We start from the raw sequence: 15,997 nt of genomic DNA on the forward strand, positions 1-15,997 counted from the left end.
TTGCAAACTTTTCTATTTCCAGCGCCATTTGTTATTAAAGGTGGATAGAGCTGGTGTGCTTTGTGGTTTCTCTCTTTCTTTTTGGAGCTTTGGTGTGTTCTTTGTCAGCTGCTCTCACTCTCTTGTGGTTGTGTAAATGACTATGATTTTATAGGACTCTCTTTTGACAGTTAGGTTGTGTTGAAGTGTTTTGTCGGAGGTCTTTGTGTCAGTGTTGTTTTGCTTTGCTTTTGTACTGGTCTAATGAGACTGTATCGAACTCTCTTGTGAGCCCACAACATGTGTGGTACTCTTTCTTTTCCTGGAGTTTGTTCCCTAAGAAGGTTTTAACAAGGTCACTGTATCGTATCATTCTATGTATGCTATTTCGGTTATATGAATGAAATTCATTTCTAAATATATATATATATATATATATATCAAACATAAAATTGAAGTCGAGAAAGCATACACAGGGTTTGGTGGTCTGATAGTGTTCGGCAGCCAACTCTTGAATCGGTTTGGTGTTGTGTGATATAGTGTATTAGGGTGTACCAAGGGTATCTTTGGTAGTTAAATAAGGTGTAGGGTATACTTAGATCATAGGGTGTACTTAGTTAATTATAGGGTTCGTTTAACAACACCCTAAAAGAAACCTTACATGTCTTTTGGCTAGTTGACTTATTCATATCTCTCCTCTTCTCTATCTTTTTATTTTTATTTTTTTTCATAACTCTTCTCTATGTGTTAGCTTCTTTTTGGTAACAAAAAGTTTAGGGGGAGGGGAGACTATCCCATCTCAGGACCAGGACATACCTAGGCAGGCCTCTTTGAGGACTTACAGACGGAGTCTTAGCCCCTTTTGGTTTTTACAAATTACTCATAAAAAAGGATTGTCGGCAACGGGCCTCAAACCTAGGCCTGGATAGAGAACACAACGATACTTACCTACTCAACCAATCCTCGTTGGCTTTCTATTGGCTTCTTCAATTCTTCTAATTCTTTCCTATTTTCTTAACTTATCCTCTTGGGTTTCTCCTAAATACATGTATGCATATTTAATTTTAGTTTTAATTTGAAATTGAATATTCTAGAGTCAAAATTAGGGGTTTGATTTTAGGAATTGTGTTGAGTTGAGTTTGATGTCTTTGTGGGTTAAATTTTAGATTTAAATAGTGTTATTTTCTTTGCATCGCATTTACTTGACTTTTATTGTGGTTTCTTTTTTGTTAAGCTTTTATTTATGTGGAGATGCATTTGAGGGGTAAGGCTCATTATGTCCCCCTTGATTATGTGTATTTTCTAATATTTATTAATGAAATTCACTCGAGTTTAGTATGTAAGTTTTGCCCAGCGGACTTTCAAATTATGGATCCACCATTTATAATGAGTTTGATTCACAAGTGTTCTGTTGCTCCAAGTGAAACTTTCAAGAAAGAAATAATTTACCTCTCTGCATAAAATTACATTACATACTTTCTTTTTCTTCGGATAAATTGAATATAAACGCTATCTAAGATGAGGCACTTGCATGCAGTGCTACCAAAGAAGCATAAATGCCATCTTCGATGCTGATCAGAGTTTCATGCTTTCCTTTCTCTGCAATCACTCCATTTTTCACCACTGCGATTTTATCTGCACCCTTTATCGTGGATAACCGATGGGCAACCATGACTGTGGTTCGATCCACCATGATTCGGTCCAATGCATCTTGAACCACTCGTTCAGATTCAGCATCAAGAGCACTTGTGGCTTCATCTAGTAGTAGTATCTTTGGTGCCTTCATTATAGCTCGCGCAATTGCCACCCTTTGCTTCTGTCCACCAGACAATTGAATTCCCCGCTCTCCTACTATTGTATCATAACCCTGCATTGTTTCCCGAACTTAACATGGTTAATCTTCAACGTTCCAATTATAATTTTGTGAATTTTCATCATCTCGTCCTTCTCGTTTATGCAGCACCACGGCAATAGATTATATCATAGTATATGTGGCCAAAAAGAAATTGAAAATCTTGTTAATTTTGTAGTACTTACCTGTTGTAAACTACTGATGAACTTGTGAGCATTTGCCAATTCTGCAGCAGCTATAATTTCAGCCTCTGTTGCATTCCCTTCCTTTCCATATGCAATGTTGGCTCTGATAGTGTCATTAAACAATACAGGTTCCTGGCTCACCAGTCCCATTTGCTGTCTCAACCACTTGAGCTGTAGTTTTTGGATTTCAACTCCATCTAATGTAATTTGACCAGAATCAGGGTCATAAAATCTCTGCAACAATGAGACAACTGTCGATTTCCCACTTCCACTTTCTCCAACCAAAGCAACTGTCTGATAACATATTTCAAATTTTAAGTCCCAGAAACTTGAATTAGAGTACTCAGTTCCAAAATCTTATGCATTGATTGAAATGACTAGAAGGACAAAACATGTCTAGTTACCTTGCCGTGATGAATGGTCAAGCAAAGATCCTGGAAGATTGGCACGTCAGGTCTAGTTGGATACTTGAAACTGACATGGAGAAGTTCAATTTCTCCCTTTACATTCTCTATAGTTGTTCCAGAGTCATCACTGGAATCTATTTTCGACTTTCGGTCAAGAATTGCAAATATGGAAGCAGCAGAGCTCTTTCCTTTACTTTGATTAGGGGCTAGGGAGCCTGACTGAGCAACTCCAACAGCTGTCATCGTGAGAGCACAGAAAACCTGCAAACCATGGAAGCAAAATGTAACATGGTCTGAATGGACTAACGAAGATTTAATTCTTAAGTAAAAAGTACTTATTGAGCGGAGTTCAGATCCTTCGCTTTGCTTGTGTTTTCTCTTCTATTTACCAACTTGAAGACTTGTAGCACAAGGTGGAAAAACTTACCCGGAAAACATCAGAAAATGTTGTCTTGCCTGCTGCGACAAGTCGGGCTCCAGCATAAAAACTGCAGGCATACACAGAGAAAAGAAAAAAGAATGATAGCCCAAAACCTATCCCACTGATTAACCCTTGTCTTATCCCTGTCTGAATAGGGCCTTCACATTTCTTCTGGTACAACTCAATCACCTTCTCTTCAGCACAAAAGGAAGCAATTGTTCGAATACTCCCCAGTGCATCATTGGCTACTTGACTTGCATCCTCGTACATTTTCTGCAACCATTTAAAATTTTCAGCATTGACAAAAGAAAATGGTCTTATATATATTATGTATGTCAGATTGGATGGTGTTTTGACGACAAAATTTTGAAAAGTTCAGACTTTGGAGAAATACCTTTGCATCTGCACTGAATCCTTTCATGAACTTGAAATGAAAATAACCATTTACTCCTAATAGAGGCAGCAGAACAAGGATTATAAGAGCAAGTTGCCAATTTGCCAGAAAAGCAATACACAAACCAGCAATTGCAGTTGCTGAATTCTCAACCAGCAAACCTAGAGCGTCTCCAACCAGCCCGCGCAGACAAGCTGCATCTGCAGAAAGCCTTGCACCAACTGCACCACTTGAGTGCTCAGGATCGTCAAACCAACTTACTTCCATGTAAACCACTTTCTCAAAGCACATTGACCGAACTCGTTTTATTAACTTACACCCCGCCACAGCAAAAAAGTATTGTCTTGCTGGCAGTGCTATGAAAGTTACCACTCCAAGAACAATAAAGATTAGTGCCCAAAACTTTGAATCCTTACGGAGTTGAGGAGGTGGCTCGTAGAAGGTCTTGATTACGCTGGATATCAATATCCCAAAAATAGGTAAGACTGCCCCATTGACTGCTGCAGCTATAGTACCAAGTAATAATACTGGGATCTCTGGCTTGTTCAGGTAAGCCAGGCGGCGAAGTGAGACTTTTGGAGGCACTTTTGATGATGCTGAAGCAGGAATATCAGATGCTGTTTTAAGAGAAACTACCGCAGTGGGCACACCATATGAGATTGAGAAGGAATGACGGCTACTACTTCCTCGAGAATCCACGCTGCTAAGCCTTTTGTGATGACTTACAGCAGTTTGTTCTGACACGCGGCTCATTTCTTGCAACATTATAAGCTGGCTATATGCTCCTTCAGGGTCCTTAATTGGTTCAGAATGTGGACCTGCTCACTTGAAAACGATCAGTATGTGAATTGTAACAGGAATATCAGATGCTGTTTTAAGAGAAACTACTGCAGTGGACACACCATATGAGATTGAGAAGGAATGACTGCAACTACTTCCTCGAGAATCCACGCTGCTAAGCCTTTTGTGATGACTTACAGCAGTTTGTTCTGACACGCGGCTCATTTCTTGCAACATTATAAGCTGGCTATATGCTCCTTCAGGGTCCTTAATTAGTTCAGAATGTGGACCTGCTCACTTGAAAACGATCAGTATGTGAATTGTAACAGTATGTTGAACTATAGACAATAAGTTTTGGCCTTCAAATGGTAGAACAGGACAACATAAACAAATGCATCACCTTTTTCAACAATTACTCCTCGATGTATAACAGCTATGGTGTCAGCACTCCTTACTGTGCTCAAGCGGTGGGCTACAATGACAGTAGTCCGGTTGATCATAATTCTGTCCAGTGCCTCCTGCACAATTCTCTCAGATTCTGCATCAAGAGAACTCGTGGCTTCATCTAAAAGTAGAATCCTTGGGTCCTTGAGAATTGCCCTAGCTATAGCAACTCTCTGCTTTTGGCCCCCAGATAGCTGAGTTCCATGCTCACCAACCATTGTGTCTAGTCCCTAAATGCATAAGTCAGAAAACCACAAATAAGAAAAAAAGGAATTAAATGAGTTGTTCGAAATCATCCGAGTTTTTTTGAAAATTCATGTGACCTATCTGTATTTCCATCTTTGAATGTAAGAAAATGATAAGATCACTGGATGTCTCAATAAGCTTCCATGGTCGTGGAAATTAAGAATTCACACAAAAAGTTCAGAGAACAAAATACCAGAACTTAGACGAAAGTTTAAATGAATTTAACCTGAGGCAGTTTGTCTATGAATTTAGCAGCATTGGCAAGCTCAGCAGCAGCCCTTATTTCTTCAGTGTTTGCACCATCCTTCCCATAGGTAATATTATCTTTAATGCTACAAGCAAATAAAACGGGTTCCTGGCTGACAAGGCCTATTTTCTGTCTGATCCATTTCAGCTGGAACTCTTTGAGATTAATGCCATCAATAAGAACTTCGCCAGCTTGGGGGTCATAAAATCTCTCAATCAAACTGATAACTGTTGATTTACCACTTCCGCTCTCTCCAACCAGAGCAGCAGTTGCACCACTAGGTATTGAGATAGAAAATCCATGGAATATTTGTTCATCCGGTCTTGCAGGATAACTAAAATAAACATCACTCAGTTCTATGTCTCCACGGATATCAAGTAATTGTTTCCCATTAGTGTCATAAGCATCAATCTCTGGCTTTCTGTCAATTGTCTCAAACATCTTATAAGCTGCAGCTTGTCCAGCAGCAAATGCACTCAAGCATGGAGACGCCTGCCCAAGAGACCTAAAAATTTATCAAAGAAACATTGTTATACGATTATATCTCTATCTTCTGAAGCATCATATATCAAATTTTGGACTGAAGGGGGGAGTGGGAGTAGTCAGTAGATCACGCAAACATGTTAACTTGTACAATAGTGCTAGGATCAACAAATTTGTTCATTAAATTTTACTGATATGCAACTTACATGGAGCCAGTCAACACAGCGAAAACTATATTAATGACTTCCCCTCCTGTATATCCTCTTTCAAGTATCATCTTTCCTCCAAACCATACCGCCAGAGCATAACTACACATTACAATCAGCATAACCGAACCCATTCCGAACCCAGATGCCAAACCCTCTTGCACACCAGAGTTGTAAGCTTTAATTAAGGAGTTGTTGTAATCAGCTATAGCTTGCTTTTCTCCTGTAAACGATGCAACCTGAATTGGGAACACCAATCAGTTTTAGTTCTACACTCAGAAAATAGAAATAATAAATATTTGTTTTAAAGATCTTAAAGACAAGTAGGCCTACTGTTCTGATTGAACCAATTGTCTGATCTACCACAGTTGCTGCCACTGAATAAGCAGTTTGTCCACTGGATGCCAACTTTGATATAATGATGCCCATGACGGCACCAGAGAAGACAAGAAGGGGGATAGAAGATAGCATAACAAGGGTGAGAAGCCATCCCTTAATAAATGCTATAACAAAGCCTCCTATGAATGTTGCAATTAACTGGATAAAACTTCCTACCTGCAATAAGAGAATGAAAGAAATGAGAGGTTATTGGAGCAAATGGCAATAACTTAAAAGGCTTTTGTGCGGCATGTAAATACCTTCTCGCCCATGGCCTCTTGAATGAGCACAGTATCACCTGACATCCTCCCAACAATTTCCCCAGTGTTAATTTCTTTATCAAAAAAGCCAACATCTTGCCTCAATATTGTTTTCAAGTATAAACTTCTTATTCGAGCAGCCTGTCTCTCTCCAGTGACCATCCAGCAGGACATCTCTGGCATATAGAAAACGGTACTAATCTCAGTTGCCAAAAAGCCAAATTATTTGTTTGATGCACCAGCAGGCAGTTCAGTGTACTTACGTAGAAATGCCGCCGCAGCTGCTCCCACAGCCAAGTAGACAAACTTTTGAGCCACCTGAGAATGTTGAATTGGCCAAATTATTTCTGATCCTTGTTCATTATAATTTCAACTAAGTTAGAGGAACCAGAGAGTCAAAATAGATGCTAAAAACAGAAGTAAGCTCAGTTGTCACAGGTCTGATAGAACTGGATAGAACAATATTATAGTCACACAATATTTACCTCGGAAACTGCGTCAACCACTTCTTCATTATTCCCAGTTTTTCCGAAGGAATTAATCACATCTCCAAAGATTATGGTCATTAGAGGGAAAGAGGCCCCATTTCCAATAGCACTGATTGTACCAACAGACATTAGCAGGTAATCCAAGGAATCAGCAAAGGAGAAAAGCTTGTAATATGGTACTGTTTTGGTGCCATCCTCCTTGGTCTTGCTTGTATCTTGTGGGTTGTTTTGAGAGTCCTCCACTGCTGAGTGGCCGTTCGATGCTGCCTTGCCCTCCTTCTTGATTACAACTCCATCCGCAGGATTTTCCTCAGCCATGTTTTTCGAAGCAATAGTAATTTAGTTAAGTTTTCTATATTTTACAACAAGCACCTCAGAGAAGTAAGTTGCAACTATATTTTGACAGTAAGCAACTCAAACTTGGATGATGAGATCAGAGCTGCAAGAGAACATTTATGGATTGAATTAGAAACCAGGTACATTTTTTAATTTGTTTTTCGGGCACAAAATTGACTACATAGACCAACGTATGCCAACTTAATCTAATTGAATATAGAGTTCATCAGTCCGCAAAATTATAAAAAAACCCACTTATTCCCTTTTTTTGTTTTTTTTTTTTGTTTTTGTTTGTGTGCAAGTGTTTGTGTTTGTGCACGTGCCAGCACTAGAAAACCTGTTGCCGATTTAAATGGTACAGAATATGTGCATTTTGATTACAGACAGGAACATAAAACAGAGGAACAACAGAACAAGTAATAACTGTGAGAAGGGTTTGTTGCAATAAAATAAAATAAAAATTTCAAAACCAAGCCAAACCTTAAGAAGCCTCACACAGGCACAGCAGGCAATGAGAAATCATAGGGAAGCCTCACACAGCTAATGCATGCTCTAAAGGTGAGAAATTTAAAGACAAGAGACATAACCACAAACAACTGAGAAACAACTTCAAAAAGTGTTGCAGGAAACATTAATATCACCAAAAGATCAATATACTCACTGAAGAGGAAACAAGTTTACCACATTCTAGGAAATGGGTTGAAGAAGTTGTTGGATACATGGTTAGTCAAACATTAAAATTATCCAGAAAAAGAAAAAAAGTTGATAAATTTTAAACCAAGTTGAATTGAAAGACATATCATTTTAGTCCTCTGCTCCTCTTCTTGCCTGGCTGCTTTGACAGTAGAGTTTCTTTCTCTTTTATTTTTTCTTTTTTGGACTATGAAAATATGATTAGAATAGAATACATGGAAATGAAAATAAGGAATGAGACAAGCTGGTAGCAAAACAAAAACTATGGCATGGAATATGAAATGAGGTGTTTGTCTATTATTGAGGAGAACAATTTCAACCAATGCAATTTGGATAGTTGGGTCTTAATGTGTTAGCAAAAGACAAAGAAGGAATCTTTGAACTTCTTGGAAGGTTAGGAATGGATTTGATGTCCTTGATCTTTGCTTATTGGCCCAAGTTTTTCTTAAGGTTAAACTGTTGTTTTGCCCTTGAACTATACCATAGTTGTCAATTTCCCCCTTAAACAATTGTTTCGGTAAATTAAGGATTTAAATTATATGAAATTGGTCAATTTGAGACTCGCCATTAATTTATTGGATGATGTCCCTCCAAATTTCAATCACACTAGCTGCACATAGCCAGTAAGTAAAAAAAACATAAGAAAAATTAGAAGAAGATTTATATAAAAGAAAAAAAGTCAAACAAGGGGAGAAAAAGTTCCTTCAAATGGTTTGGCTTTGAAATTTGATGTATTTATTTTGAATGGGAAAACAATTAACTTTCATCCCAGGTAGTAGCAGTTGCACTAACTAGTTCTTAATGATAATTGTTTGATTCGGTCCCGTCATGGATGAATTGAATTAAAATCTGACTGAAGACTGTATATTCGAATTCGAATACAAATTGAAGTAGGATTGGGAAGAAGGAATTGGGGATTTTATTAGAAAGGACCATTGCCCAGCTCACTGGATGACATTTCCTTATGCACATTTACTTATCATTTTCTGAGTTCAGGACTAATAATAAAATCTTGTTGTTCAAGCTACTCAATAGATAAATACCAAATCACGTAGTGGGAAAGTTTTACGTAAATCAATCCAAATTTATAATGAGTTTCATTCACAAGTGTTCTGTTGCTCCAAGTGGAGCTTACAAGAAATAAATATAATAACAAAAAATGATCTATTCCTATTGGTAATTTACCTCTCTGAATAAAATTACATTACATACTTTCTTTTTCTTTGAATAAAAAGAACATAAAAGCTATCTAAGATGAGGCACTTGCATGCAATGCTACCAAAGAAGCATAAATGCCATCCTCGATACCGATTAAAGTTTTATGCTTTCCTTTCTCTGCAATGACTCCATTTTTCACCACTGCGATTACATCTGCACCCTTTATTGTGGATAACCGATGGGCAACCACGATTGTGGTTCGATCCACCATGATTTGGTCCAATGCATCTTGAACCACTCGTTCAGATTCAGCATCAAGAGCACTTGTGGCTTCATCTAGTAGTAGTATCTTTGGTGCCTTCATTATAGCTCGTGCAATTGCCACCCTTTGCTTCTGTCCACCGGACAATTGAATCCCCCGCTCTCCTACTATTGTATCATAACCCTGCATTGTTTTTCCAAACTTAACATGGTTAATCTTCAATGTTCCGAATAAAATTTTGTGAATTTTCATCAACTAGTCCCTCTCATTTATGCAGGACCATGGCAATAGATTATATTATAGTATTTGTGGCCAAAAGAAATTGACAAGCTTGTTAATTTTGTAGTGCCTACTTGTTGTAAACTACTGATGAACTTGTGAGCATTTGCCAATTCTGCAGCAGCTATAATTTCAGCCTCTGTTGCATTCCCTTCCTTTCCATATGCAATGTTGGCTCTGATAGTGTCATTAAACAATACAGGCTCCTGGCTCACCAGTCCCATTTGCTGTCTTAACCACTTGAGCTGTAGCTTTTGGATTTCAACTCCGTCTAATGTAATGTGACCTGAATCAGGGTCATAAAATCTCTGCAACAGTGAGATGACTGTTGATTTCCCACTTCCACTTTCTCCAACCAAAGCAACCGTCTGAATAACATAATTCAAATTTGTCAGTCCCAGAAACTTGAATTAGACTACGAGGTCCAAATCTTATGCATTGTTTGAAATGAGTAAAAGAACAAAACTGTTACCAAGTTACCTTGCCATGATGAATGGTCAAGCAAAGATCCTGGAAGATTGGTACATCAGGTCTAGTTGGATACTTGAAACTGACATGGCGAAGTTCTATTTCTCCCTTCACATTTTCTATAGTTGTTCCAGATTCATCACTAGAGTCTATTTTCGATTTCCTGTCAAGAATGGCAAATATGGAAGCAGCAGAGCTCTTTACTTTACCAAGATTAGGGGCTAGGGAACCTGACTGAGACACTCCAACTGCTGTCATCACAAGAGCAAAGAAAACCTGCAAACCGGGGAAATGTTAACAATGGACTGAATGGACTAATGAAGATTTGATTCTCAAGTAACATGTTTTTAGCTGAGTTCGGATCCTCTGCTAATTTTTTCTCATCTATTTACTTACTCAAATACTTGTAGCGCAAGGCAAAAATCCTTACCCGGAAAACATCAGAGAATGTTGTCTTGCCTGCTGCAACAAGTCGGGCTCCAGCATAAAAACTGCAGGCATCCACAGAAAAAAGGAAAAAAGAAGGATAGCCCAAAACCTATCCCGCTGATTAACCCTCGTCTTATCCCTGTCTTAATAGGGCCTTCACATTTCTTCTGGTACAATTCAATCACCTTCTCTTCAGCACAATAGGAAGCAATTGTTCGAATACTCCCCACTGCATCATGGGCTACTTGACTTGCATCCTCGTACATTTTCTGAAACAATTTAAAATTTTCAGCATTGACAAAAAGGATTGGTCTTATATATATTATGTATGTCGTATTGGATGGTGTTTTGACTGCACCAGCTACAAGTTCTATACTGTAAAATTTTGTAAAGTTTGGACTTCGGAGAAATACCTTTACATCTGCACTGAATCCTTTCATGAACTTGACTTGAACATAACCATTTAATCCTAATAGAGGCAGCAAAACAAGGATTATAAGAGCAAGTTGCCAACATGCCACAAAAGCAATACACAAACCAGCAATTGCAGTTGCTGAATTCTCGACCAGCAAACCTAGAGCATCTCCAACCAGCCCACGCAGAGAAGCTGCATCTGAAGAAAGCCTTGCACCAATAGCACCACTTGAGTTCTCAGGATCGTCAAACCAACTTACTTCCATGTAAACCACCTTCTCATAGCACATTGACCGAACTCGTTTTATTAACTTACACCCCGCCACAGCAAAAAAGTATTGTCTTGCTGGCAGTGCTATGAAAGTTACTACTCCAAGAACAATAAAGATTAGTGCCCAAAACTTTGAATCCTTACGGAGTTGAGGAGGTGGCTCGTAGAAGGTCTTGATTACGCTGGATATCAATATCCCAAAAATAGGTAAGACTGCCCCATTGACTGCTGCAGCTATAGTACCAAGTAATAATACTGGGATCTCTGGCTTGTTCAGGTAAGCCAGGCGGCGAAGTGAGACTTCTGGAGGCACTCTTGATGATGCTGAAGCAGGAATATCATGTCCTGCTGATGCTGTTTCAAGAGAACCAACTGCAGTGGGCACACTGTATGAGATTGAGAAGGAATGACGGTTACTATTTCCTCTTCCAGATGATTCCCGGCTTATGGATCGTAAGTTTGAAAATCTTTGACTTGAATGTCTTCGAGAATCCACGCTGCTAAACCTTTCGTGTTCATTTACAGCAGTCTGTTCTGACACGGTGCTCATTTCTTGCAACCTTATAAGCTGGCTATATGCTCCTTCAGGGTCCTTAATTAGCTCAGAATGTGGACCTGCTCACTTAAAAACGATCAGTATGTGGACTACGAATAAGATGAATTGTAACATTATGTTGAACTATCGACAATACAGTTTGGCCTTCAAATGGTACAACATAAACAAATGCATTACCTTTTTCAACAATTGTTCCTCGATGTATAACAGCAATGGTGTCAGCATTCCTTACTGTGCTCAAGCGGTGCGCTACAACGACAGTAGTCCGGTTGATCATAATTCTGTCCAGTGCCTCCTGCACAATTCTCTCAGATTCTGCATCAAGAGCACTCGTGGCTTCATCTAAAAGTAGAATTCTTGGGTCTTTGAGAATTGCTCTAGCTATAGCAACTCTCTGCTTTTGGCCCCCAGATAGCTGAGTTCCATGCTCACCAACCATTGTGTCCAGTCCCTAAATGCATAAATCACAAAACCACAAATAAGGAAAAAAGGAATTGAATGAGTTGATAGAAATAATCCGAGTTTGTAGAAAATTCATGTGATATCTCTGTATTTCCATCTTTGAAAATAATAAGATCACTGGATGTCTCAGTAAGCTTCCATGGTTGTGGAAATTGAGAATTCACCCAAAAAGTTTAGAGAACAAAATACCAGAACTTAGATGAAAGTTTAAATGAATTTAACCTGCGGCAGTTTGTCTATGAATTTAGCAGCATTGGCAAGCTCAGCAGCAGCCCTTATTTCTTCAGTGGTTGCACCATCCTTTCCATAGGCAATATTATCTTTAATGCTACAAGTAAATAAAACGGGTTCCTGGCTGACAAGCCCTATTTTCTGTCTGATCCATTTCAACTGGAACTCTTTGAGATTAATACCATCAATAAGAATTTCGCCAGCTACGGGGTCATAAAATCTCTCAATCAAACTGACTACAGTTGATTTACCACTTCCACTCTCTCCAACCAAAGCAGCAGTTGCACCACTAGGTATTGAGAGAGAAAATCCATGGAATATTTGTTCATCCGGTCTTGCAGGATAACTAAAATAAACATCCTTAAGTTCTATGTCTCCACGGATATCATGTAATTGTTTCCCATTAGTGTCAGAAGCATCAATCTCTGGCTTTCTGTCAGTTGTCTCAAACATCTTATAAGCTGCAGCTTGTCCAGCAGCAAATGCACTCAAGCATGGAGATGCCTGCCCAAGAGACCTGAAAATTTATCTTAGAAAGCTTATATTTTGATCTTCTGAAGAATCACATATCAAATTTTGGACTGAAGGAGGAAAGGGGAGTAGGCAGTAGATCACGCAAAAATGCAAACATGTCAACTAGTACAATAGTACTAGGATCAACAAATTTGTTCATTAAATTTTACTAAAATGCAACTTACATGGAGCCAGTCAACACAGCGAAAACTATATTAATGACTTCCCCTCCTGTATATCCTTTTTCAAGTATCATCTTTCCGCCAAACCATATAGCCAGAGCATAACTACACATTATAATCAGCATAACTGTACCCATTCCGAACCCAGATGCTAAACCCTCTTGCACACCAGAGTTGTAAGCTTTAATTAAGGAGTTGTTGTAATTAGCTATAGCTTGCTTTTCTCCTGTAAACGATGCAACCTGAATTGGGAACACCAATCAGTTTTAGTTCTACACTAAGAAAATAGAAATAATAAATTTTTGTTTTAAAGACAAGGAGGCTGACTGTTCTGATTGAACCAATTGTCTGCTCTACCACAGTTGCTGCCACTGAATAAGCAGTTTGTCCACTGGATGCCATCTTTGAAATAAGGATGCCCATGAAGGCACCAGAGAGGACAAGAAGGGGGATAGAAGATAGCATGACAAGGGTGAGAAGCCATCCCTTAATAAATGCTATAGCAAAGCCTCCTACGAATGTTGCAGTTAACTGGATAAAACTTCCTACCTGCAATAAGAAAATGAAAGAAATAAGAGGTTATTGGATCAAATGGCAATAACTTAAAAGGCTTTTGCATGTAAATACCTTCTCGCCCATGGCCTCTTGAATGAGCACAGTATCACCTGACATCCTCCCAACAATTTCCCCAGTGTTGATTTCTTTATCAAAAAAGCCAACATCTTGCCTCAATATTGTTTTCAAGTATAAACTTCTTATTCGAGAAGCCTGTCTCTCTCCAGTGACCATCCAGCAAGACATCTCTGGCATATAGAAAAAGCTTATCATCTCAGTTGCCAAAAAGCCAAATTATTTGTTTGATGCACCAGCAGGCAGTTCAGTGTACTTACGTAGAAATGCAGCTGCAGCAGCTCCCACAGCCAAGTAGACAAACTTTAGAGCCACCTGAGAATATTGAATTGGCCAAATTATATCTGATTAAGCCTTGTTCATTACAATTTCAACTAAGTTAGAGGAACCAGAGAGCCAAAATAGATGTTAAAACATAAGTAAGCTCAGTCATCGCAGTTCTGATAGAACTGGACACAACAATGTATGAGTAGAATTTTGTTGACTTAATTTCTATGAAGATGTTACATTAACAGAGATAACTATCTACCAGTTTATAGTCACAGAATATTTACCTTGGAAACTGCATCAACCACGTCTTTATTATTCCCACTTTCTCCAAAGGAGTTAATCACATCTCCAAAGATTATGGTCATTAGAGGGAAAGAGGTCCCATTTCCAATGGAGCTGATTGTACCAACAGACATTAACAGGTAATCCAAGGAATCAGCAAAGGAGAAAAGCTTGTAATATGGTACTGTTTTGGTGCCATCCTCCTTGCTCTTGCTTGTATCTTGTGGGTTGTTTTGAGAGTCCTCCACTACTGCTGAGTGGCCGTTCGATGCTGCCGTTCCCTGCTCCTTGATTACATTTCCATCCGCAGGATTTTCCTCAGCCATGTTTTTCACAGCAATAGTAAAGCTGCTATATTTTACGACAACCACCTCAGAGAAGTAAGTTGCTACTATATCTGACAGAGAACTTGATCAGAGCTGCAAGACAAAACATTTATGGTTTGGATCAGGAACTAGATTTTATTTTATTATTATTATTTTTTTTTGGTAAACTAAATTGACTATACAAACCAAAGAAAATTTGCCAACTGATTCTAATTGAATATGGAGTTGATTATTCGGCCAAACTTAAAAAATCCATTTGTTCCTCTATTCTTCTTTTTGTGCGTGTGAACATTAGAAAACCCGTTACTAAAGCAAGTGGTACAGAATATGTAGATGTCGATTCCAGTAGATGAAAATAGAAAATAAGGGTTTAGAACACAGACAGGAAAAAGGAAACAGAGCAAGAAAAGAACAAGTAATAACAAAAATACTACACCCAAACCAAACATTAAGAAGCCTCACACAGCAGGCATGAAATGCAGGCAGTGGGAATGCTGAGAACAAAACTTCACAAACACAATTTGAAACTAACTAAAACGAAACTAGGAATCAAACGAAGGAGAAAAGAGAAAAAAACCAAGTTGGCAGCTAATGCATGCTCTAAAGGTGAGAAATTTAAACAGAAGAGAAATAAACACAAACAGCTGAGATACAACTTCAAAAAGTGTTGCAGGAAACATTAATATCACCAAAAGATGAAGATACTCACTGAGGGGGAAACAAGTTTACCAACTTTCAGGAAATGTGTTGATGAAATTGTAGTACTTCCGCCCCCGCCCAGGAAAACATTGCTTTATAAGACAGCAAATCAGCCTAATATGTAAGTCAATGCAATTTTCCACTAAATTAGACCCCTTCATCACCTACCCTACCATCATATTGCTTTTGAATTTAAAAAAATGTAAAAAAAATTCATGCACAAGCTTGAGACCAGTGGAAAGAAATCATTTTGGAGACGTAACAACACATGTGACATATTGACTAGCGTATGAGTTTTGGAGGTAGACTATATTTTTATCATATTATGTGTAACTTGGAGTGTTGGGCATGCATATCAGTACATGCATGAATTCTTTTATAGAAAGTTGGTCTTGGTGTGCAAACAAAGTGGAAGGAGCTATAATCTTTCATAACTTAACAAAAGACAACCGAAGAAACCTGACATCAGACATGACAAGGTGAGATGAGCCTGTGTTTGGTGGAAAGTAGAAACCGAGAAAATGACGAGGTGGTTATAATATTGTTAAGGATGCTTATGACTAATAATAGATTAATGGGTTAGTCTAATATGTTACAGTGAATTAATATTATATATTCAGAAAATAGATGTCAAGCAAACATGGGCGGAACTAGCACAAGGGCTACAGTGGGTTGTAGCTCAGTGAGGTTTTCGGGTTAAAAACTTATATATTTTCAATATTTCAAATATTGCCCAATATCTATTAACCTATTAGAGTCCAAAAAA

The 15,997-nt window shown here is 38.4% G+C and overlaps 3 protein-coding genes across 3 annotated transcripts; all 3 read right to left on the minus strand.

Moving 5' to 3' along the window:
• Positions 1-1,359: 1,359 nt before the first annotated feature.
• LOC103323400 (ABC transporter B family member 11-like) lies at positions 1,360-7,198 on the minus strand. The gene is made up of 13 exons (XM_089047204.1): positions 6,768-7,198; positions 6,546-6,600; positions 6,283-6,458; positions 5,978-6,199; positions 5,645-5,883; positions 4,935-5,460; positions 4,419-4,692; positions 4,141-4,308; positions 3,239-4,056; positions 2,851-3,117; positions 2,421-2,684; positions 2,017-2,310; positions 1,360-1,846 (listed from the first exon to the last, which is right to left on the minus strand). The coding sequence occupies exons 1-13, from the start codon at positions 7,086-7,088 to the stop codon at positions 1,493-1,495; spliced, it is 3,978 nt and encodes a 1,325-aa protein (XP_088903330.1). The 5' UTR covers positions 7,089-7,198; the 3' UTR covers positions 1,360-1,492.
• A 1,675-nt stretch (positions 7,199-8,873) lies between these two features.
• On the minus strand, positions 8,874-10,242 carry LOC148920111 (ABC transporter B family member 11-like). Its single transcript, XM_089045992.1, has 3 exons — positions 9,979-10,242; positions 9,573-9,866; positions 8,874-9,402 (listed from the first exon to the last, which is right to left on the minus strand). The coding sequence occupies exons 1-3, from the start codon at positions 10,222-10,224 to the stop codon at positions 9,049-9,051; spliced, it is 894 nt and encodes a 297-aa protein (XP_088902118.1). The 5' UTR covers positions 10,225-10,242; the 3' UTR covers positions 8,874-9,048.
• A 158-nt stretch (positions 10,243-10,400) lies between these two features.
• Positions 10,401-13,839, minus strand: LOC103323434 (ABC transporter B family member 4-like). Its single transcript, XM_089045994.1, has 7 exons — positions 13,652-13,839; positions 13,352-13,573; positions 13,028-13,266; positions 12,321-12,846; positions 11,814-12,087; positions 10,809-11,695; positions 10,401-10,664 (listed from the first exon to the last, which is right to left on the minus strand). The coding sequence occupies exons 1-7, from the start codon at positions 13,832-13,834 to the stop codon at positions 10,407-10,409; spliced, it is 2,589 nt and encodes an 862-aa protein (XP_088902120.1). The 5' UTR covers positions 13,835-13,839; the 3' UTR covers positions 10,401-10,406.
• Between the last annotated feature and the right edge of the window lie 2,158 nt (positions 13,840-15,997).

The sequence above is a fragment of the Prunus mume genome, linkage group LG2 (genome assembly GCF_029339155.1).
Source record: "Prunus mume cultivar Tortuosa linkage group LG2, ASM2933915v1, whole genome shotgun sequence".
NCBI classification, from domain to species: domain Eukaryota; kingdom Viridiplantae; phylum Streptophyta; class Magnoliopsida; order Rosales; family Rosaceae; genus Prunus; species Prunus mume.

Excerpts from the sequence above, each read along its gene's own strand:
- LOC148920111 (XM_089045992.1), bottom strand. The coding sequence starts at position 10,224 with ATGACAGCAGTTGGAGTGTCTCAGTCAGGTTCCCTAGCCCCTAATCTT. Across the intron at positions 9,867-9,978 it reads TGACCATTCATCATGGCAAG|ACGGTTGCTTTGGTTGGAGA; the intron begins GTAACTTGGTAA and ends TATGTTATTCAG. Across the intron at positions 9,403-9,572 it reads TCATCAGTAGTTTACAACAA|GGTTATGATACAATAGTAGG; the intron begins GTAGGCACTACA and ends AAAACAATGCAG.
- LOC103323400 (XM_089047204.1), bottom strand. The coding sequence starts at position 7,088 with ATGGCTGAGGAAAATCCTGCGGATGGAGTTGTAATCAAGAAGGAGGGC. Across the intron at positions 6,459-6,545 it reads AGCTGCGGCGGCATTTCTAC|AGATGTCCTGCTGGATGGTC; the intron begins GTAAGTACACTG and ends TCTATATGCCAG. Across the intron at positions 5,461-5,644 it reads GCTGTGTTGACTGGCTCCAT|GTCTCTTGGGCAGGCGTCTC; the intron begins GTAAGTTGCATA and ends ATAAATTTTTAG.
- LOC103323434 (XM_089045994.1), bottom strand. The coding sequence starts at position 13,834 with ATGCCAGAGATGTCTTGCTGGATGGTCACTGGAGAGAGACAGGCTTCT. Across the intron at positions 13,267-13,351 it reads CAATTGGTTCAATCAGAACA|GTTGCATCGTTTACAGGAGA; the intron begins GTCAGCCTCCTT and ends TTCCCAATTCAG. Across the intron at positions 10,665-10,808 it reads GATTCAGTGCAGATGTAAAG|AAAATGTACGAGGATGCAAG; the intron begins GTATTTCTCCGA and ends AAATTGTTTCAG.